Source organism: Pleurodeles waltl, chromosome 6, assembly GCF_031143425.1.
Source record: "Pleurodeles waltl isolate 20211129_DDA chromosome 6, aPleWal1.hap1.20221129, whole genome shotgun sequence".
NCBI lineage: Eukaryota > Metazoa > Chordata > Amphibia > Caudata > Salamandridae > Pleurodeles > Pleurodeles waltl.
Window position 1 is genome coordinate 1,539,611,647 of NC_090445.1, and position 24,245 is coordinate 1,539,635,891.

At 45.1% G+C, this 24,245-nt stretch overlaps 1 protein-coding gene across 2 annotated transcripts in view; it reads left to right on the forward strand.

Annotated features, from left to right (window-relative positions):
• CA6 (carbonic anhydrase 6) overlaps positions 1-24,245 on the forward strand; it is a 231,446-nt gene that overhangs the window by 132,764 nt on the left and 74,437 nt on the right. The window contains exons 1-2 of one of the 2 annotated variants that reach the window (XM_069241153.1): positions 4,249-4,593; positions 23,314-23,496. In XM_069241153.1, coding sequence (XP_069097254.1) covers positions 4,488-4,593; positions 23,314-23,496 — 289 coding nt within the window. In that variant the 5' untranslated portion in view covers positions 4,249-4,487. Of the gene's footprint in view, positions 1-4,248; positions 4,594-23,313; positions 23,497-24,245 lie in introns of those variants that run through there. The other variant, XM_069241154.1, reaches the window with a different exon arrangement.

Here is a 24,245-nt window from a genome sequence, read left to right on the forward strand (position 1 = left end):
CTCCGGCCCCTGTGCACTTCCGGCGGAAATCCTTGGTGCACAGCCAAGCCTGGGTCCACGGCACTCTAACCTGCATTGCACGACTTTCTAAGTTGGTCTCCGGCGACGTGGGACTCCTTTGTGCAACTTCGGCGAGCACCGTTTCACGCATCCTCGTAGTGCCTGTTTCTGGCACTTCTCCGGGTGCTACCTGCTTCAGTGAGGGCTCTTTGTCTTGCTCGACGTCCCCTCTCTCTTCAGGTCCAATTTGCGACCTCCTGGTCCCTCCTGGGCCCCGGCAGCGTTCAAAAACGCAAAATGCACGATTTGCGACTAGCAAGGCTTGTTGGCGTCCTTTCGGCGGGAAAACACTTCTGCACAACTCTCCAAGGCGAGAGGGATCCGTCCACCAAAGGGGAAGTCTCTAGCCCTTTTCGTTCCTGCAGAAACCTCAGCTTCTTCTGTCCAGTCGAAGCTTCTTTGCACCCGCAGCTGGCATTTCCTGGGCATCTGCCCATCTCCGACTTGCTTGTGACTTTTGGACTTGGTCCCCTTGTTCCACAGGTACCCTAGATTGGAAATCCACAGTTGTTGCATTGCTGGTTTGTGTATTTCCTGCATTATTCCTCTAACACGACTATTTTGTCCTTAGGGGAACTTTAGTGCACTTTGCACTCACTTTTCAGGGTCTTGGGGAGGGTTATTTTTCTAACTCTCACTATTTTCTAATAGTCCCAGCGACCCTCTACAAGGTCACATAGGTTTGGGGTCCATTCGTGGTTCGCATTCCACTTTTGGAGTATATGGTTTGTGTTGCCCCTATGCCTATGTTTCCCCATTGCATCCTACTGTAACTATACATTGTTTGCACTGTTTTCTAAGACTATACTGCATATTTTTGCTATTGTGTATATATATCTTGTGTATATTTCCTATCCTCTCACTGAGGGTACACTCTAAGATACTTTGGCATATTGTCATAAAAATAAAGTACCTTTATTTTTAGTATAACTGTGTATTGTGTTTTCTTATGATATTGTGCATATGACACTAAGTGGTACTGTAGTAGCTTCACACGTCTCCTAGTTCAGCCTAAGCTGCTCTGCTAAGCTACCATTATCTATCAGCCTAAGCTGCTAGACACCCTATACACTAATAAGGGATAACTGGGCCTGGTGCAAGGTGCAAGTACCCCTTGGTACTCACTACAAGCCAGTCCAGCCTCCTACACCCTGCCTATGCTATTGGTAACTTGGCAGCCGGAGTTCCTGGGGGCAAGATAACTGAAACTGTTTATGGAGCAGATTGTGGGGACACTTAATAGTGTAGCAGTGGCTCCCAGTGGGGAAACATCACTTTCAATGCGGCAAATGCAACGAGATGCATTTACTGCGATGCCATCACCACGCTTACCGGAACAACAATTCCCTTTTTCTCTGCCTTAACCCCTGTGGAGGCAGAGATTTTAGTGATGAAAATCTAGATTTGATAATGTACTCATTTTATAGACTAATGTGTGGTTTAACTTTGATTAATCAATGTAGTAATGAAAACAAGTGTTTATGAAATGGCCACCATCTTATGAAGGCCTGTGTTAACTTAGCATGAATAGAATTATTTTCATTTATTCTGCACATATTTTCTCTAGTGCATTTCTTGAGAAAATAAATGAGTTAAAAGTAACATCTACAGGACTAAAACATAAGCTTATGCAAGGTTGATGGGTGATGTAATTAATGAAATGTTTCAACTGTCGTCCGAAGTCTTAATATTCTCATTGTTAGAGAAATGTTACTAACATGTGTATTTTCCTCGAGGGTGGAAAGTAGAGAAACAATGTGAAATCGCATATCCCAAGCATGAATTCTTGATGAGGGGGGAAACAAAGGATCCAAAGACGAGACGGAAGAGAAGGAGGTCTAGGATACTAATGTATTAGTTTAGGGACTCCACAACCAATGAAAATATGAATAACGTTTAAATGAGTAATACCTAGATATCTGTTATTGTTTTAATTGGTCATACTTTGATCACCTTAAGTTTTGTCCAATCACTTTAATTTTTCAGTTTTAATTTAATGTTTGGTCAGTCATTTTTGGGAGGTTTGAGAGTTGTCCTATTTTGAGTCAGTCAATTATGGGAGGTTTGAGAGTTGTCCTATTTTGGGGTTAGTCATTTTGGGGAGGTTTGAGAGTTGTCCTGTATGGGAGAGCTGTTCTTGTTTCTCTGAGAGTCAGTCTTACTGGGAGACAGAGAGTCTTTTGAGTTGACTTTAGGTTTGTCACTATGACACATCTTTTGGGAGCTTATGCTTCAAATGCTTTAATGGTTTAGTGTAGCTTATGGTCCAAAATCTAAACCATTACCCTGTCCCATCCTGTATCCTGTATTCCGATGCTGATCACTGAAGGTGTCCTTCTGATGAAGCATACGAACCTGTTGATTTTGTAGTGCATTTGGGAAAAGTACTTGTTACGTGTTTTTGTTTCCCAGGTACAAGCTGTAATTTACTGAATCAACTGCTGCTAATGATCTTTGAGATAACCTGAGTTAGTTGTTTTTCGAAATTTGTGTTACTAAAACTTTTACTTGAAGCCCAACATGTTAATGCTAATTAGTGGTTAGTGAGGGAGATGTTTTCTTCACATGCTCTTGAACTGTTATTGATGTTTTATTATTGGTTCTAATGTATTTGATTACTTTAGCACAGATCTTGGTGCTATGTTCTTGTGTTATAATCATTGAGTTGATTAGCTTATTTGCTTTGATTAAACTCAGATACATGAGGGCATTCTAATCAGTCTTTGTTAACTCTCTATAAGAATCATTTGTGTTTGAGAATTATTTTCCTGACAGTAGAGTTGTTAATATAGGGAAATAAAATTGTTAACCTTTTTACTAAATTTGGTGTGGTTATTAAAGTATTATGAGGTTGTAGGTTGTATTGATTTACATTGTTGTGATGGTTATGGCGTCATGCAATTGGCATCCCCTGTATACAATGTCGGTTCGGTCCTGAGGCGTAAAACCTACTACTTGATCTGAGGTAATAGCTCAGGTTTAAACGTGCGTTAACACCATGCATGTGCTGAACAACGCACATGCATGGTTAAGGCAGAGAAAAAGGAAGTCAGTATCGGCAGAGGATGCGGTCAGGTAAGTGGGGCTGGGGGGATGTTGTGGTGGGGGTCGGGGTAATTTTGTTTTTGGGGGTGGGGGTTGGGGTAATTTTGTGTTTAGGGCAGGTGGGGGGGTCGGGTTTTTAGGGTCAGGGTCGGGGTAATTTTGTTTTTTAGGGGCAGAGGTGGGGGGTCGGGGTAGAACACGGACAGGTGAGTGGGGCTGGGAGTGGATTGGGGGTAGATTTCAGGATTGGGGTGGTTGGGGTATTTTTTTTTTTAGGGGCCGGGGTGAGAGGGTCAGGGTAGTTTTGTTTTTAGAGTGGGGTGGGGGGTTGGAGTACTATGGTTTTTAGGGCAGGGTGGGGGGGGCAGGGAAATTTTGTTTTTAGGGGCAGTATGGGGGTCAGGGTAATGAAAAATTGTTGTAAAGGCATGCGTGGAAACAACGTGGTCGGTGTTTCGGCATGCGTGGTTTGTGCATGCGTGGTTCCATCATACATCCCTCCCAGTGTACCCTCACAGTAAGCACCAGCTGGAGTTCTAGAGGACACACACACTGCTGTTTCAGTGCCCCCCGCTTTATAGTAATGACTGGAATCTTGTTCCAGGCAATACTATGGAAATACTATGGCACAACTGGCACCCAAAGGGCACCCAGAGCACGAATCATCTCAAAGAAACACGACTGGCCAATCAAGAAGCTGCACTTTCCACCAGCCGCTGACCTCACACAAAGCAACATTCTGGCGGGAGGACGTAAGAAGAGATGGTTCTGGGAGACTAATGGGTTTAAAGGCAGCCTTTTGGGTCTTTATTACTCGCAGACCTGGGAAATGGGGTAAAAGGTGGAAGCAGAAGATGGCCAGTTTCAGACTGATATTTTTAAGTGGACTGACGCATAACCAGCCCCGGGACACGACGTAGGCAGACAGCATGCGCCCATAGTGGATTTGGGCCTGTGAAATGGCTCATGCGTCCCGGCTGAATTTGAGACTAGGCCCCATACATGGGCAGTGCTCCCCTCATAATTTCCGACAACGTCGATGATTTGACCACCGCAGGGGCACTCTCTAGGCTGGTCGATAGACTGAGCTGCCGAGGCACTCTCAGTCCAAGGGTCAGTTCTTTGGCGGTCCGGGGAGTGAGGCAAGAGAAAGCTCCGAAGGGGGCTCTCTAATCGATCGATAGGCCGCGAGCCTCTGGGCTCTCCCGCTAAAAGGGTCACTCCCGCTGCGTTACAGAGGACGAGAGGCGGTAGAGAGGGCCGGCCGTGGGCCGCAAGAGAGGTGCTTCATCCTCATTGGCCGGTTCGCAAGGTTGCGAAAGTGTTATTGCCCAGGTGGCTTGTTCCTTCTTGTTATTTGGAGAAGGACTTCGCACATCACCATGGCGTCAACAAGACACCTGCAACTGGAGGCCCTGCTACTGCTGTTCCACCTGGCACCACTGGTACCGCCAGGCAGCGGGCACATCGTGGAATGGACCTACCAAGGTGAGGGGATTGGAGGCGGAGAGGTGGGAGTAGGGAGCTGAAGGCCGGAGGAAAAGAAACAAATAGGAGAAGGGGTACAAACTACCGCAAAAACAGAATGAGAAAGAAAGAAAAAAGAGAATATGGTAAAATGAGGCGTAGACATTGAGATGTAGGACAAAGTCAAAATTATAGAAAGTGAACGAATTGCAAAGAAAAAGCTATACGATGAGAGTTTAAACTTCTCTAAGAATCAAAAAGAATCGCCTTTTTAAGACCTTTTTGGATTGGGATTTGTCTTACATTGTACAATGCATCATCTGGAGCGCTGCAGTTCCTAAATGATTCCCGTAATGCTTATATCGAGTTGGAAGGTCATGCCATGTAAAAACATCTAGCGCGCCCTACACTTTCATCTGAATATCGGTGGCTTCCCGAGTTAGCCATGAACCCTAACTCCGGAGGAGCTGTGCCATGTCATGTTAAGTAACTGTGTGCTGTTCCGTGACCTCCTGGAGTGTGCTGTGGTCTGTCTCAGTGTGCTGTGCTATTCTCTGCTTTCATGTGAGGTCCAGTAGTATAATGGTGGGCTATGTTGTGGTGTGCCTTGAGGCCCTATGGTATATTATGGTGTGGTGTTTTGGTGCTCCTGTGAGGGGCTGCGGTATGTTATGGTGCCTGGGTGATTTGGGTCGTCCTGCATGGATTGTGTTATGCTGTGGCCTGCTATGTCGTGCTCTCTTGTGAGGTGCTGTGTTACACTAGAGGATCCTGTGCGGCAGCATGCTATGGTGAGGTGTTGGTGTTCTGTACCCTCGTGCCTGTGCTGTAGTATGTTAAGGTGTGCTATGCTGTGGTACAAGTGAACAGTGGTTTTCTGAGCTCTGTTGTGGTTCGTTGGTAGAGCTATGTGTGATCTCTGTTCTGGAATAGCTGGGGTTCTGTAGTTATGTGTCGAGGTCCATTGGCAGACCCCTGCATGGACCCTGGTGAAACTGAAGTGGATTATCATGTCTGGACTGAGCTGCTTTCGCTGAGCTTTTTTTGTCCCATTACTGGAGAGACGGGGATTGCTGCATATCAGGATCGAGGTGCATAAGCAGAGCTCTGTAGTTCGAGCTCCAGAATATACTCTATTTGTAAGGCCCACATGGCTATCTAATAATAATTCACTAGTGCACCGGATAACCTCGATTTTCTGAAGTAGCCCTTTGCTAAGCCAAGGCCCCGCCGTATAAAGACCTCTTCCCCTTACCTCCCTCAGCATGTTGTTTCTGCTGCCTACTTCTAATCCCTTTTTTAGGTCTTGGCTCTAGATGGTGCACATGCGCAGTCTCGAACAGAGACATGCTGTATCTACTTTGTGGGCTTCAGCCTGCACATGCGCTTGCCAATGGCTGGCACCATCGTCGCTCCAATTCGCTTTGTCCCCATTTGCCAAGGGCACGCATATGTCATGCCTCTTCTGGTGTTTAGCCTTCCCCGAGCACGACGCCCTACTACTGCTAAACATACGCAGTGGCCATTTTCTTGCATTGCTTTGGGACTAATATTTTTGATTTCAAATGGGTGATGGTCCCGCCACAGGCTAGGATCGCTGGTGTTTTAAGGAACGTAAACAGCACCGTTTTTTATTTTTAAAATATAGATATAACATTTCGTATGTTGCACCAGTGCCCTGTTTTGTTTCGCCACTTAACACAAGCGCTTGTGCTTGTGTTTTCAGCTGCGTGCTCCGACGCACATTTTTTACTTTGATGAAATAGTTAACTGCTTTTAAAAGGGCAATAGGTGCACAAGGAGTATATTGCATTCTACAGGGGATGGTTATGTTTTGCCCAAAAAAACAAAACGTGCTGGAATTGGAATTTTCAGTATTAAGCTAGTTTGTTGCTGTAATCCCTGGTGTTTAACCCTTTTATTAAAAGGATCGTGTGGTTAATGCCTTTACTTTTGTCCACTCTGCAGCCACATGTGCACTGTGTGTAGTATATACAGAATGTAGGAATGTGTAAATATACACATAGAAATACAAACTGTGTGAACAGTTATAAGGGCTGTAGTGGCAAGAAGGTGTTTATTGGATGTGTTAGACAGATTCTTCTTTTGTAATCCATGGGATTTTGTAATCTAATCACAGCTGTTCCCTCCCTCGCTGCATTGTGTGATCCTTTGCAAACCAGTGTGTTCTCTCTCTGCCTCCATTCCTTCACCCATCAAAGTGTGAAGCCAAGGAAACGCCTTGGCCCCTAGCCCTGTGAGGGTTTAAGTAATAATACCAGACACGGGCAAAAGTATATATCGCACTGGAAAGGGCAAAACGCAGCCCAGATCGCTCGTCCTGCCCGATCTCGAGTCCAGCTACTGAATACACATTTAGCTACATCTGGCAGGGGTTGCCGTTAAGGCGAGAGTTGCGGCCTTGAACAGAGAGCCATACTAACACAGTAATAACGTAATAACAGCGACATTATAACTTCTAAGCGTTGCACACAACAGGCGCTACTATTACTCAATGTAGAGTCAGAGATAATTTAACGATCTCAGTAGGACGGTCTGCCCACCCATCACATCCGATGTCGGTAGTGAGTGTTCAACTCACTATGCCACCTCGTACTGTTTGTAAATTAGTTCTGCAGTTCTGAGTGCATTCAATTACTAACTAAGTAGTTAAAATTCCAAGCTCTTTGTAAACCCGAAGTTAATTTCAAGTGGGACAGACATGTTCGCACTTACTGGCATGGATCTTGAGGGCAAGGCGCACATGATGTTCTCCGTTGGGCAACTGACGTTTACAGTAATTTGCAATAAGACAAATTCGGACTCTATTTAATCATGCAAAATTGCCTACATTAATCGATACTGTTAGAAATATTGAGCTCCGCCGGAGAGCAGTTTGTCCACTTGCGCCGGTGAAGTCGCAGGTAAATCCCAGCCCTCTGGCTGCAAGTGAGTTACTGGTCCGGTCGCACTATCTGCACCCTGGCATCTCCTGTAGGGCACATACCTGCCTGCTGGGCGACCTTAACCGGTTCTGCATCCTGCCGGAGCTCACAGAGCATCTGTGACTGGCAGCCCGGCCGCAGCGGGCTCATGGGAACCGTTCGCAGGTTCCCAGCTGCCCAGCCCGGGCACGCAGGAGTTAACGCTCCGACCTCTCCACAGCCCAGTATTGGCAACCGCAGCACAACAACGGCCCCGTCCCCGTCCAAACATCAGCTTCGGTAAAAACACAGAGCGGGGCATGTCTGGGGCAGAGCAGGCGAACTTTCACCAGATCTCCTGTCTCTCTTGCGATGTTATTTATTAACATTCGCAATTACTTAAAATACCCAGTGTAGGAAAGTCCTCCTTTTTGCCCTGGTCACCCCCACACTTTTTGGACAGGTACTGGTGGTTACTGACTCTTGGCTGTGCCCTGGGTACTGCTTACCAGTCCCAGGGCCAGTGCTCTGTGTAAAATGGATATGCAAATTAGGCTAATTCTAATTGGCTAAGTTAACCTACCTATAAGTTCCTAGTATATGGTAGGACGTGTAGGTTTAGGGACCACAGCATAGGTGGTGCACACCTAGGTGTACTGCTGAGGTGCCCAGTGTCATTTTAAAGGCAGGCCTGCCTTGCTGGCTGCTTTTAAATTAAAGTTATATGCAAATTCGACTTTGGAATTAAAAGTAGTTCCAAAGTCTTAAACTACCTTATTTTTACATATAAGTCACCCCTAAGGTGTGCCCTATGTGCCCCTAGGGCTGGGTGCTATGTAACTATAAGCAGGGACTTTATAAAAATAGATTTATAAACCCTGGTGAGGTAAAAACAGCCAAATTCGTTTTTCCCTCATTGAAGTAAATGGCCTTCATAGGCTAGAATGGGGAGACTTTATTTTAAATTTTAAAGTCTCGTTAAATGTTTCATACCAAGAATTTGGAATCAAATCAATTGTTGTAATAAATCCCATAACTTCCAGTTGTTGGATTTAACATAACTTGTTCAGGTAAAAAGTTTTAGACTTTACCTAAAAAGTTGCCAATTTCAGCCCTGCATTGTTTTTGCTGCTGTGCTCTGATTGGCCAGCCTGAGGCAGCTTAGCCAAGCTGCCTTGATGAGGTGTGAAGTGGCCTGGCTTCACACAAAGGAATGTGCTTGTGGGAGAGAATCTCCCCTCAGCAGATGGTGAGGCAGGAAGGGGGAGGGCTGCCAAACTGGTCTTCAAAGGCAGAGAAAGACATTTGGAGCAACCAGCAACACCCCCACATCCTGCAACCCCAGACAACTAGGTGCCCCCTTGATTAGATTAGGAGAGGTGTGTGTTTATGATTTTTAGCCACACCAGTAGGTGGGCTCAGCCAGATGTAACCTCCAAAAATCTGATTCAGCCATGTTGGATTTATAGAGAATGTTGCCTCAGGGGTGTGGAATTTATTAAAATATCTACTTGTCCAAGGGACAGGTTGCTTCTCAAATCTACTTGTCCTGTAAAAAGATCTACTTGTCACTTTGGTGCCATGTAGTGTGGCGAAAAATGATGGCAGCAATCTCATTATGTAAGAGCTCTGATAATAGCCTCTCTGGTTATGCCAGGGCTACTACCATAGTAGGGCTTGAATACCGTATTTATCGGCGTATAACACGCACTTTTTCTCCCTGAAAATAGGGGGCAAATGATGTGTGCGTGTTATACGCCGATAAAATGTAATGTTTTTTTTTTCTGAAATGTCCTTTTAAAATGAGGTGCGTGTTATACGCCGGTGCGTGTTATACGCCGATAAATACGGTACTTGCAGTTTCAATCCCTACTGTAGCAATTTCCTTATTTTGCCACCTTTCTGCAGATCTGCATACTGGGGCTGGAGGAAGCAGTAAACAATAGTTCCAGGGCTGGAATGCCTTTGAGTCTGCAAACCTACTAACCTGCATGTTTTAAAGATTTTCACCAGCTTCTCCCTAATATTTTCCCATAATAAGAAAGGTTGGACATTTACTCCTGACAATGGCAGAATTAGAACTTCTTCCAGGGTTGGGAAGAAAGTGGCCGGAGGGAAAATGAACTTGCAAATGCTCAATAGATTTTCACATGAGCAAATCTACACATGCGTATTTACCCGTGCTAAAATACAGTTCACAAATATTTTATAGGGGTACGACATATACAATGGGTGCACTTTTGTGACTTTCTTTAAGAATTTGGGGCCACATGTAGGTAGGTTCAGATTTGCGACCCGTAAATTGCGAGTCAGAGCGACTCGCAATTTGCGAGTCACAAATCCGAATGTAGGATGGTGTCCCTGACACCATCTGTGATTCACAAGGGCTTCTCAAATGCCCACCTAGTGAATAATCATGAGGTGGGTCGCAATTTGCGACCCCCTTGCGAATAGCGGCCCTCACAGGGATGGTGGCCTGCTGGAGACAGCAGACCACCATGTCTGTGACTGCTTCCTTAAAGGAAAACGAGATGCATTACAAAAAACGAAAAATGAAACGTTTTCGTTTAATTTTTTCAGAGCAGGCAGTGGTCCACAGGACCACTGCCTGCTCTGAATTTTTTTTACAGTGACATCCACAATGAGGAAGGGGTCCCATAGGGACCCCTTCCCTTTTGCGAAAGTGTTAGCACCCATTTGAAATGGGTGCAAACTGCGATTGGTTTGCGCCCGCGTTCGTGGTCACAAAACAATCCTACATTGCACTGCGAGTCGCAATTAGGAAGGGAACACCCCTTCCTAATTGCGAGTCGCAAACCCGTTTTGCGATTCGGTAACCAGGTTACTGAATCGCAAAACTGGGTTTGTGCATCGCAATGTGCTTTTTGCACATCGCAAACAGCGAAAGTCGCTGTTTGCGACATGCAAAAAGCTACCTAGATGTGGGTCTTGGTCCCTAATTAGGTCTGGTGTTAACAAAGACATTTTGTTTTTATTAATCTTCTATTTCTCTCTCTTTCGGCTGGCTTTACTGTGAGTGATCACATTCTGCTCTTCCACAAGGAGCATATTGGCACACAAAGTAGTTTTGTTCAGTGTCAGGAACTACAGTGGCAATCAGTGACGTAACGAAATTGGAGCGTGCCCCTTTGCAAAGAACATGGAGGAGCCCCCTCTCCAGACTCACTCAGGGCAGGTGCTGTGCTGAAGGGGCCCCCTGGAGGGCGGCTGCGGGGCCTTTGTTATGCCACTGGTGGCAACGTGTGCTTTTAGAGTTCAAAAACTTTTTGTTTTTTTTTTGCCAGTGTTTGTTACAATGTTGAGGTCCTGGTAGCTCCCACAACAATAAAGTGTTACAAAGGCCATGTCAAAACAAGACATGCATTGATGAAACTAAAAGACTTATAAAAATATGTCAAACCAGTTGGCTTTGTCAGTGTTTGTTTATTTTCATGCTTCCCATATTCGTGTTGAAAATGGTTACACTGATTTTCCATTAGAAATAATTTTGGGAAATACTAGCATGCATCAACACATTTTACTAAATGACACTTCATTTGCATCTAATCAGAGAGCATTCTGGGAGCATTATACTTAGCCTCATAGCCTAAACTTTTCAAACATGTGTATACACGTTTTATTTTTTTTGTACTGGAACCAACGTCAGTAGTGAAGTGTGACCTTAAAACATTTATTTACAGCACTCACCCTAATAATGAAGGCTTTCAAATAATGAACCATAAATACAAGTTCGAACAGTATTATCTTTTGGAAACACATTACCTCAACTGCAGAGAGTTCCACTCTCTGTAAACAGGCAGCCAAAGGGTTTGTGCTGCAGAGGGTTTGGCCTACTTGTCCCAAGGACAAAGTAAACATAAAAACTTGTTGCCCTTGACCCCAAACAAGATGTGTCGGGCGATAGGAATTCCACATCCCTGTGCCTTCTGGGATGGATTTTTGCCACACTTCCCAGGAAGTGGTCATCACAGGGGGACGACCCTGTACCTGATTGGAGAACCAGGACCCCCCTGCTTTTCACCCAGGAGCAAGGAAAAAAGTGGCAGACCTGCACCCACACGTCAGATCCCCACCAGATTTCAACAAGAAAAGAACTAAAGGAGAAGAAGGACTGCCCTGCTGGACCCCTGGCCTGCACCTGGAACCTGCACTCAGAAGGACTGCACCAGCTGCACACTTGGGCTTCACCACAAGAAGGACTTTGCCTGGCTTCAACTGGTTCAAGGAGGGACTCCCTGTTTGCTACAGGTGAAAAATTGCTATCCAGAGTCCCCTGCACCAACTCCTGAAGAAAGTGACCAGCTGACCACTGTCCAGTGGCCAAAAAGGAGTTTGCGCCAGGTGCATTCTGGGAGTGGTAGTCCGCACCCCCCAAGGACCATCTCAGAAATTCTGGACCCTTGGGGTGAGCTGTGGACCCCAAAAGAACCTTAAAAGAACATCTGGGTGAAGCCCCAGAAGTTTGGAGAAGATTTGAGAATTTTTGTAAAAAAGCTCCATAGAGGGACTGACCCGCTGCGGAAATTCTAGCCGGCTTGCCTCAACCGCGACCCGGCCTGATTTGGTGGTTCGTCCCGGTAAAGAAAAATCTCCGAAAAAGAGACTAAGTCCGAAGGTAAAAAGTTGACCGGGACCTCCCAGCCATCGTATCCGAGAAGGGCTCCATGGACGTCGGATCAAGATCCAGGTTTACCCCGGTCGAAGGATTTTCACCTCGAAAAAACGACTAAGTCCGAAGGTAAAAATCTCCACCGAGGAATCCAGCATCGCTTATCCGGAGAAGGGCTCCAGGAGGTCGGATAGGACTGGCAGGTTCGTCTCGCTGAAGAAAATCTTCAAAATAAAGACTAAGTCAGAAGGTAACTTTTTAACCGAGGCCTCCCGCGACCTGTAGCCGAGCAGGGCTCCATCGCGGTCGGCCTGAAAGTTTGACTTTGCCCCGGTTGAGGTGCAACCAGATGACCCGATTGGCGCTTTTTGTTTCTAATCGCTAAAAAAAAAATAATTCTTTAAAAATTCATATCTCCGGTTCCCTTTATCCGATTTTATTCGTTTTGGTGTCATTTTAAAGATAAAAATATAAACTATTTTTATAAATTGGTTTTGGATTTGTTAAACTGTTTCCTGTGTTTTATTTAATTACTGTTTTGTGATATTTGAATGCTTTACACACTGTCTCCTAAGTTAATCCTTGACGCTCGTTGCCAAGCTACCAAGGGTTGAGCTGGGGTTAATTTACTGAGACCTAACTGGACCTAAGTGGAGGTTAGTGGCTTGTTGCTAGGTGTAGGTACCTACCTGCCCTTACCAATAACCCATTTTCCAACACCCAGTTAATGCGCTATTGCTTTGACTCTCACTATCGCTTTTTCTGCTCTTTATTTTTGAAGGGAAACGTTTTTAAATTAATCAGACAAGATCCTTTATAACTGTGAAGTAATGCATATGCAAGACAGAGGCGCCTGGTTACATTTACAGCTGCCAGGTGGTCCCATGCCAGGCGTGACACTGTCGACCCGTTCCTGGATCCTAAACAACACATCGTTGCATTTTGTGATCTTTAGTTTCGTTTGTAACATTGTAAGTCGGATCTGAAGCGATGTTAGTTAAAAAAACGGATCGCACGGGCAAGGCAGCTTCAGCATTTATTTCAAGGAATAGTTCCAGGTGGGGCCCACTGCATTCTGGTGGTGCATGCAGTCTTTCTCATTACAGTCGTTCCTCAGCAGGGTCCTAGCTTGGTCAGAAAGAGGGGTGCAATAGGCATTGCCAATATAAATGCATTTGTGTTGGGCTCTGGGGCTGTTTTTATTGATATACACAAATGCATTAACACTGCCAACATTCATGGCTTGCGGATTGCTAAGACCTATTGGCTTTGACAATTCTTGTTTTCCTCATTCCTCATCTGACCTGCCCTCTTCGTTCTGAGTCCTCAACCTACCCCTTCCTTAATCCGTGAACCAAAACATTTCTCCCTCACTCTTGATGCGTGTCACAGATATTTTGCACTCCAATTTTCACACTCCCCTTTCTGTGCCATTAACCTCTAGTTAACCTGAGTAAACTGGTGGAGAGTGCATTGGCATAGATTCCACTGGTGCAGAGTACAGTGGAGTAGAGTGAAGCAGCATATAGCGGAGTGGCATAGAGTGGAGTGATGTGGGGTTGGCATAGAGTGCAGTGGTGTGGAGTGGGATGGTGTAGAGTGGGTTAGTGTAGAGTGGAGTGACATAGAATGCAGTGGTCAAAGAGTGGAGTGGCGAAGAGTGCAGTGTGAAGTGTGGAGTGGTGAAGAGTGCAGTGGCGCATTGTAGAGTGGGGTGGGGTAGAGTGCACTGGCGTAAAGAGATGCAGAGTAGAGAGGCATGGAGTGACATCGTGTAGAGTGGAATGTTGCAGAGTAGAGTGCTGTGATGCAGCATGCAGTGGTGTAGAGTGAAGTGGCGTAGTGTGAGTGGTGCAGAATAGAGTGCAGTGGTGTGGAGTGGTACAGAGTAGAATGGAGTGGGGCAAAGTGGAGTATGCATGGTGTGTTGGCGCACTGCCATTACAGACAACACATCTTCAATTGAAAAGACAATTACATTTGCACAGACATTCAGTTTTAGTGATATAAAGCGCACAAACTATAATATGTGGAAGTGTCGTCACCTATCATATAGATTTGTTTTGATGGTATGAACATTTTTATTTCAACCACACTTCAGAATGACCCCCAATAGCCAGCACGATGGTCACATAAATCCTTTCACTTTGAAGTCAGCGAAAGAAAAGTAAAGACTAAGCTCCATTGAAGAACAGAGCTTAACATTTGACCTTTGTCTTTGAATGCACAGTAAATGTGACACGATAACACAATTTAAATGCCTGTTTACAGAAAGGAAGCACAAGGGAAGGTACCCATTCAAGCTGAACAGCCTAAAAAATATAAAGCCAGCAAATAGAAAGCAAGAAAATGTGAGTTACAGACCAAAAAGCCAATGATAAGCCACAGGTGGAATACATTCCCAGGGAAGCATTCCGAATGTCTCCAAGATATTGTAAGCAACTTCATCTTACAAATGCCTGCCTGAAAAAAAATAGTATTTTATACAACACATTCAAACTAAACTCAGTAAAAAAGTAAATCCAAAATCTGTTCATAAATGAAAAGGGTATGCAAAAATAGTTAAAAATCAAGAAAAAAAAAATCAAGAATCCTCTGATTTTATGTGAAGAAATGACATAAAGTTGTTTTGATGAGCAGAAAATTCTGTTAGTCCTCGATCTCGATAACGGTTGAGATAACCAAAAAGAACTGTAAGCAGCAGACCTACTGTGCCAGGCATAAGAGATTATATCCTAAAAGGGGCACATTCTCAAACGATAGACACAACAACTGAATTGTCACCATGGAAGGCTTGCCAGCGAAGTGTCAGTCTACGTCAGGTATGATATGGGCATCTTGAAGGCAGACAGTGAGGTGGCAAAATCAGCCATGCCCCTGGAGTGTCAAAAGAAAGCAAACTAGATTGGGGTATCTATTTAGTGATCTTCTCTTTGGCAGGTTCCCGGTGTGGGCTTTTCTGTGTCATGGATTGCCCAACAACACCGGCCTCTCCACTTCTGAGAGGACAGGAGAGGTAAAATAACAAAACTCATCAGCTGATGTGAGTAGTGGGATAGTAACAAGTTTCAACCAGCGGCGGCCACCACAAATCTCAATGGGGTGGAGGTGGGGACAACTGAAGGAGCAAAATAAAATTAAAAAAGAAAAACACTTACCTTTCCGTTCCCGCTGCCGCCTTGCTCGTCACTCCTCTTCCGGTGTCCCAGCATTCACTGGGACAAAAGCACAGGCTCCTCAGCAATCCTGGTGCTGTGTTCATGCTGGATTGGTCTGAGCGGCTCAGACTGCCGGTCAGACACAGCTCTTGGGTCTGTGCAGTTTCTCCAGCCTGGCTGTTAAACACGTCAGGACTGGAGAAACCTAAGTGCACATGTGTGTTTGGAAGGCCTGAGACGGCCGTACTCTTCCCTCCTCCCTCCTCCCACCTCCCCTGACCCAGCCCCCACCCCTCCTTGTACTGCCGTCTGAACCAGCAGATGAAAAATAAAAGGATAATGGAACTATTGTTTCATTTTTCATCTCTTAGCTGGGGGGGGGGGGGGCGCGCTCCTCCGCCATTGGGTACAACAAGGGCCATGGATGATGCATGGCAGTAAATAACAAACAAAATTCTCTTGTCAGCTCCTACCGTCCATCAGAAACATTGATGGACAGCTAGATTAAACAACCAGGGCTGTGTATCGCCCCTCAGACTCTGACTCCGATTTCACTTTTGTTCCTGTCCCAACCATTAAATTAAGCTTTAAAAATAAGGCAACTTAGGGAGTGGGTGGGTGTAAGCAGTAAGAGGCACAACAGCAAGCAGTAAGAAAGCAGGGAGGGGGTGAGATTGCAACAAACACCCTTTTAAGTGAGGGAAAGCGAGCACCAAACGTCAAAATACCATTTTGTCTTGTGAGCCAAAAGTCCTTGTTCTGGAGCCAGTGCCTGAACTAGGAGCAGATTTGAGAAACTGAAAGAAAAAGTGACAGACAACAAGACAGAGTATATAAGAGGGAAAGAAGAGCGAAGACAAACCAACAAAAATTGGAAGAGAAAAACTGTGAGCAGCTGCAAGCTTACAAGTGCTAGAATGCGAGGAGTGTGTAGTGCTGCTGTTGTGACGCATTCACAAGTATGTTATTGTGTTCCCAATCATTCAATGCCAACATACATTTGTTGCGTGATAATGTTCCCCATCAAAGAACTGCCAGCACCAGGCGTGGGCGGTGGAGGATGCATGGCAGTAAATGACAGTCCAAATCAATCTCTTGTTAGCTTTTGCCATGCATTGGAAATATTGACTGACAGCGAGATTAAATAAGAGGGCTTGGTGGCACCCCTCAGACTCTGACTCTAATTTCACTTTTGTTCCTGGCCCAACAATTCCATTAAAGCTTTAATTAAAAAAAAAAAATAAGACACTGTCAACGGAGGGAGGGAAAGTGTCAAGCATTAAAGGGCACAACAGCATGCAACAAAGAGGAGTAGTTGACAGGGGGAGCAAGATAAAAAGCGCTGTAGAGCAAGCAGCGGTAGAGGGAGGGGGAAGAAATTAAAAAAGTCTATTGAGGGAGCATCAGAAAGGGGAAGTCGGAGGGGGCACAAAATAGTACCTGAGTCACATTGGGAGCAGCGGACAAGCATAGAATACATTTAGTTAACCTGTGTTTGTCCCTGCTCTACAGCAAGCATCAGAAGTGATGTTTCAGCTGAGGTTTCCAAATAAAGATGGCAGCAAAGAAGAGAGACAATGGAGAAGACAAATGGAAAATAACAGCGGGCTCCCAGCCCTTTTTTGTGCACAAGATTGTCTCCCAAGGGAGATGTGTGCGCAAGCTCATGCTCTTGCAGGCTCAACCCTAAAACAGGCCCTGCAGACCAGAAACCAGGCCCACAAACAGCCAAAAACCGGCTCAAACACTAAGCTGTCTGATCAGGCCTTCAGGCACTACCTGATTGCCCTATAGGCCAGTCCACCGTGGGCCCATCAAGCCGCCCTTCCATTCGGTTCAAATCTCTCCTTTCCTCACATGCCACTTCTCTTTCTGTGCTATCTGCACTTTTCCCTTTTAAATTGTGTGCCCCCTCTGCCCGTTTACTTTGTCTCCATTTTATGCCCAAGAAACTACTCTCCATCTTGGACGATCTAAGGCCCCACCTCACATTGCATGCAGACATGTTTCCTTTCCCATCCTATGCCCCAAACTCTACACTCTCCCTTCTCATTCTGTGTTAGTTGTAAACCCTCTTCCACTCCGTACAGAATTTGTGCACCGACTCCCTTATCTGTGCCCTCAAGCTTCTCCAATCCATCCTATTCTTTGTCCCACTTTTTCTTCTCAGTTTGATGCACCTAGCCTCAGACCTTCCTCTTTTTATCTGCATAATCCAATTTTGGGGCATTTTCTGCATAAATATCGTCAGAATCCCTTTCAGAGGGCCACAGGGCAAGCAGGTGTTAATGGAGCTAAATGTGGGGGTTGAGGCCTTTTACTCCTAATGTCTGGGGTGGGGCGACCTACTATGGGTCCTGAGTAACTGGGCCAAGTACCCCTTCAGCACTTGACTCTAAATGGTTGTGCAGGTTAAGCAGTCCAAGCCCTCTCCGAGGTTGGGGTGGGGTGTGGGAAGGTAAACACACAGGGGGTGAACATAGGCTGATACTCAAAATACGTTCAATACCAACAATAAGTGATTGTCCAGTCAAACACTTGCTTTAATGGAAACAAGAATATATACTAACACAAAATAAAAAACGGCTTTCACAAACAATACACACAGTCCCCAAAGGTCAGGGCTCCAGTGTTTCAATAGGCAGGTAAATAAGTCCCACTCTCTTCTCGCTAGTGGTAGTTGTTATCCCTCATTCACTATAAGCAACATTCAGGTTAAGACCCACAAATAGTCAGAGTCTCAGAAGTCCCACTCTGACTCCGATTAAGTTCAAAAGTATTCCGGCACAGAAGTACAATGTGGCAGGCAAGCTACCCTGGGGCCTACTGGCATGTCAATCAATCTTAGCCACACCAGCGCAAGTTACATGGCCAGAGCATCAAAGATCACCCCACATGTGGGGTGCAGCAGCTGTCTCCAGTGAGTATCACCCATGCAGCCCTGCAGGGGCAGTGGTCTGTTGTCCTCCGTTTTCTCAGTCGCTGCCCTGCGAGAGCAGCGGCCAGGTATCGTTGATGCTCCTCTGATGCTGGTAAGTTTCTTTGAATCCTCCCCACAGGTGGGAGTGGGGGAATTCAATGCTCTTGGCACAGATTCTCAGTTGGGGCTCCAGTCAGCATGGATTATCATGGCAGCCTCTTCTTCACGATGAGGTTCTTGACCAAACCATGCTCTTTGCCTTTTTCCTGGTGGCTCCACCAGGCATACAGCGCTACCATCCTCACTCTGCACATGGGCTATGGCCTGATTGGCATGGCAGCAATCTGCACAGTGGCCCTACCTGACATATGAGGTCGCCGACTTTACTCAGCATACAGGCTAAACCCCGATTGGCACAGCAGCAATCCTCACAGTGGCCAAACCTGGCATAAGGGGTCACCAACGTCTCTCCAGACACAGGCTATGGCCTGATCGGCATGGCAGCAATGTTCCCGGCAGTTCCACCTGGCATATGGGGTCCAAGCATATAACATAAATGTACTTCAGAGCATTACGTACTAAACTGATGTAGGCCAAGGGTGAGTTAAGCACACAGCAGCAGAACTTTACATGAGTGATCCGGTAGGCCTCACTCCAGTGACAAAGGTTAAAAGGCCTGTTCTTGTTGACCACAACACTGTATGTTGCAACCACCACATTTGTGCTGCTTAACTCCTGGCAGAGGAAGTAACCATTCACCACTAGGAGAGTAGTGCCTTGGGCACCCCTTCCAGTCCAACAAAACTGCAACAAGACCACAGTCAGTGAGACAGGCCTATGTCTTAGTGCACACACATGATCCGTATTCACCCTTGACAACAAAAATCAGCACAAGGGATCAAGACTTCACTGCAGTTGGGGACACTCAGGGCAAGGGTACATGTCCATAATCATCCTGGAGACTTTTCTGTCCCATCTAATATATCTTTGCCACACTTGCCACGGAATGTGCCATCAATTTCAAAATGTTCTAATTTTGCCCAAAAAGATGTTTTGCTTCTAGCTTAGGCTGATCAAAAGTTAATAAAATGGTTGCACGCTGGGTGCAGACCTGTGCCCCTCACTTAAAAAAAGTAAACTGGTCAATACCTGAAGATTTGGGAATGGATTCCTTATCCTGAAAGAACATACATAAAGTATTAAATACAATTCACTGAGTGTGGAGAATGCTTTCTTTGATTTCAATAAATTGTTTTGTTTCACTATTCAAGCCAATTCATGTTTACACCAAAGATGCTCCATTTCAATAAACACTCATTTCAAGAAGACGATCATGGGACTTACAAAGAATCACAATCGTGTTGCATCTCTTTTTAAGGTTCAGTGCATTGATTATCAAATCCCAAATCTGTATGATTACATAATAAAAATAAATCGCATACTGTGTTTTTCAAAAAAAGAGGCATTGCCAGACCAAAACTGAAGACCAAATCTAGAACTAACTGGGATGCTTTGAATTAACTCGATACATCTTTTTATAAGAAATATGTACTTGCAGGCTTATTTTCTGCTATATACAATGCATTTGCCTTAGCCATTCTACCCCGGTAAGTACAAAGTTAATAATATGACTTATTTTGCATCAGTGCATGATAAAATCCCTAACTGTTGATCAGTAACATTCTGAATAAGGTCTGCTCTAAGTAAAGTATGTATTTTTGGTATAGGGTTTGTATCAATGTGTGGTAAAGGTTAAAATACTTAGAAAATGTGGCAAAGAATGTGCAACATAATTTGCCGTCTTTTGCATAATATACTAGTATTCATTTGCTTATACTTGCATAGTGTGCCACATAATTTGCCCTCTTTTCCCATACAATTCTTCTTATTTTGTCGCATAGCTTCATCAACCCAGCTGCATAGTTTGGTGTGCCATTGTAAGGTAACTCCAGCACCTTGCTTATAAACATATGTAGCCAGTCTTTAAATTTCACCTGGACCTCACCGTAGAGGGCATTCTTGGAATCAGTCTGGCCTACAGGTCCAGCATGCAGTTGATAACAAGACTGGGTGATTTATTCTAAAAAGTGCAGTACCCAAAGTTTGGCATGGGGGGAGGGGGGGCTGTTGTTGATGCTGCTGAATGCCAGGGATGCCAAACACCAAGGCCTCTAGTCTTGATTGCAACTGTGCCTCTTCCTTCCTCCACCCTGCACTACAAGTCTCCTTTTTTTACTCATGCAGATTATCTTTCATCCCTGCTTTTGCTCCCTTTATCATTTTCCCCCATATTTCTCTTCTGCTTTCTCCTTTTTCTGCCTTTCTTTCTATATTGCTCTGGGTCAAAGTGTGATGATAAATTATAAATCTTGGTCAGCAGAAATGACCACCAGCATGAATACCGGGCCTACAAGGCTACCTACTGTACTCTTGAATCAAAGAGGACCCTTCTTGTGCTGGCTTCACCCCAGACTTTCTGCAGCGGTGCTAGAGGCACAGAAAAATAATAATACAGTCTGAGTCGAGTATAGCGCGTTATTAATGAGCTACATAGAATACAAAACAGGTACAAATTAGAGGTGAGTGAAATTTATGCAATTTGCAAAAAAAGTATGCAAAACTTGCATATTTAAGCACAAGCGCGCCCGGGTGTCCATTTTGAACAGGCGGAATCATTTCACATAAAACACATAACACAAAAAGCACGAGTACCGTGAACAAAAGCCACTCATGTACTGGTTGTTTGCGTTGATCCAGTGCTGTTGTGCTACAATTTTACCACACACTCAGCATTGTTAAGCCAGGAGCAGGGGATGCTACAAGGGAGTAGCCAGAAAATTAAAATACCTCCCACTTCAAAACAAACTGTTATGGCACCAAGCAAATGAAGCAAGTCATCATGACCCTTCCCAGAAGAACTCTCTTCTCTCTTCCATCAATCACTTGTCTATTCATGCTTTCGTTCTTCCACCCATCTGCTGATATCCACAATTTCACCTTTATATCTGTAAACCATTCATTCTTTTATCTATCATGCAGTCTGTCACCAATTTCCCCGTTTGCCCATCCATAAACAAACTTATCAATCCATCTCAACACCTATCTTTCCTTCTTTCCACCCATCCATCCATCCATGCATCTTTTCACTCATTAAACTCTTCATCCACCGTTTCACTCAGCCTTCCATCATTTCATTCATCCATCCTTTCATTCCGACCATCATCCATCCTTTCACTACATATCCTCCTATTCACTCACACATCCATGCTTTCACTCAGCCATCCATTCTTTTACTCCTTCCACCCATCCTCTCATCATCCATCCATTTACTATTTCAATCATCCATCCACCCACTCATCCATCCAAGCTTTCACTCATCCATCCAGCCATTGACCCTTCCTTTCATCCATCCATCATCCATTCTTTCTTTCATCCATCCATCGACCCTCACTTTCACTCATCCATTCTTTAACCAATCATCCCTCCATCCGCCTTTCACACACCCATCCACCCTCCCTTTCACTCATCCATTCTTTCACTCATCAATCCTTTGTCTCATCCATAATTTCACTCATCCAGCTATATATCCTGTCACTCATCCATCCACCCTTTAACTCTATCCATCCACCCATCCTCCTTCTCATTTATCCCATCCATCAATCCATACACGCTCTCTTTCACTCAGCCATTCATCCTTTCACTCACTCATCCATCCTTTCTCTCAGCATCCATCCACCCATTTCACTCACTCATCCATCCATTTTTTCATCCATCCACTCACCCTCCCTTCCACTCAAAAAGCCATCCTTCCTTTCACTCACCCATCCATCCATCTATCCTCTCACTCCCCCTTTGTATGCCCTGTTGTAGACAGAAGAGGTCTATCAAGAACTCCACACGCTGTAGCTTCTAAAGTTGGGGTTTACAACACCCCAGTATCCATCCTTTCAGTCTCCCATCTATTCACCCTTTCGCTCATCCATCTATCCACCATTTCATTCCGTCCATCTATCCACCCTTTCACTCAACGCAATGGCATCCACCATTTCTGAATATCCATTCACTTTCACTAATTCATCGATTCATCTTTTCATCCCCTTTCCCTCATCCTTTCCTTCCTCTCTCTGTTTTGTAAGTCCTGAACTTTACATGGCTTTGTTTTTTCCTTACTTAGGGCCATATTTACAAGTCCCAATGCGCAGCTGGAACATCACCTTTAGTGATGGTCCGGCGGCACTCAATGCAGTGCCATATTTACAATGCCAGGTAAAGCCACCCTGCATGGATTTTCATGGCCTTGTAAATATGGACTGAGGCAACGCAGCGCAAGTTGCTGTGTTGCCTCGCACTGCGACAGGGAGATGCGCTAAGGAGTTACAGTGTATGTTCCCACGTAACACCCATGGCATTTGACACATTCCCAGATTTACATGATTTACACGATTTAAATGATTTTTTAAACCTGGGAATGCGTCAAAAGCCTATGACTCCCCAGGGGAGGTGTAAGGGAGGCGCAACAAGAAGAAATAAAAAAAATTCTCCTTGTTTTTCCCTATTTCTATGAGCAAGTGGAAAATGCCTCTAGTGATTGTTTTTGTGCAGAGAGGTGTCCCTTCCTGCAGAAAATCCTCCCCGCAATGCATAAAGCATTACACCATGGTGCCTGCGTTGGCGCATGGCAGTCCATTGTGTGCCAGCGCAGGGGAAAAGGACAGGAATGTGCCTAATCTCGTCGATTCCTATCCTGCCCTTTTGTTTTGACACAAGGCAGTGCAGCAAGGCTTGTGGTGCTGCCCGTGTCAAAAATTTGTGAACATGGCCCAAAGTGCTTCTACTAATCCGCAATCCTCTCCCTTTCCACTGCCCCTTAACCCCCACTCATGCACCCTGCTCATCATATAATTAATGTTAGTGACTGCGGTGAGACTTTAATTAGAGAAGGCTGGAACTTGGAACTGTGGAGAGACCTAGTGGTCGTTATAGTCTCACTGTCTTCTGTCCCACCTCCCCGTCAGCCTTCTGCAGTTCATACTTTACTTAGTCTCCAGCTGTACCTTGGTCTTGTCTGGGTGCCAGGATGCTCACAAGCTGTTTTTCTCATCCCCGCAGAGGGTGACGTCCCAGAAGCCAATTGGGGCAAGATCTTCCCAACGTGCGCCGCCAAGCGCCAGTCTCCCATCGATATCCAGCGGCGTAAAGTGCGTCACAACCCGGATCTGCCGCACCTGGAGCTGAGCGGCTACGACGAGCTGCTGGAGGGAATCTTCCAGATGACCAACAATGGCCACTCAGGTATAGCTGAGACACGCTGGCCGACCTGCTGGGTTTGGGTTGGAGGGGGCGCTGACTGCAGTGCTTAATTTGTAATTAAAAACGTACCAGTGCCCAAAACCCTCCTCTTAAACACATGGCTGCTGCAATTAAATGTATAAGCACCAAATACTGATGATGTGTACAGGAGTGTAGGAGACAATACATTTCTGGGGGAGGAGGGGAAGGGACAGCCTTGGGCACTTTTCAATCGACCCTATACAAATTGCTCATTGTTTGTGAACTACAGTGTACACAAGCATATATATTGGAAGTGAAATAGGGAGAAAGGAAGGCATGATGTTACAGTCTGAAAGTATCTTTTATTGTTATTTACATTCACAAAGTAATTAGCTCAAATGTGAAACTAACATGTTGATAACCTTCCATCTCCGTGAACCAAGCAAATAAAGGTAGGAGGGAGAAAAGAAAGAACAAATACTTTGTGCCCTGCACCAATCATGCCCCTTGCTAATGCCAATTGGAACCACACTGGAGATATCAAAAGCGATTAGGTACAACAGATGTAAATTGTGCTCTGAAACTGTAGTTCTAATAACACTCCTACTCCTGTGTGTGATCTTGGGCAGCTCAGCTCCACATCAGTCATAACTGGAAGCATTTACACCGAAGAAGCTCTTGAAGTTACAGGCTATATAAAACATGGGATTCTGTAATCCCTGTATAAATGGCAGTCACTCATTTCTTTAGAATCGGCTATTTATGACGCA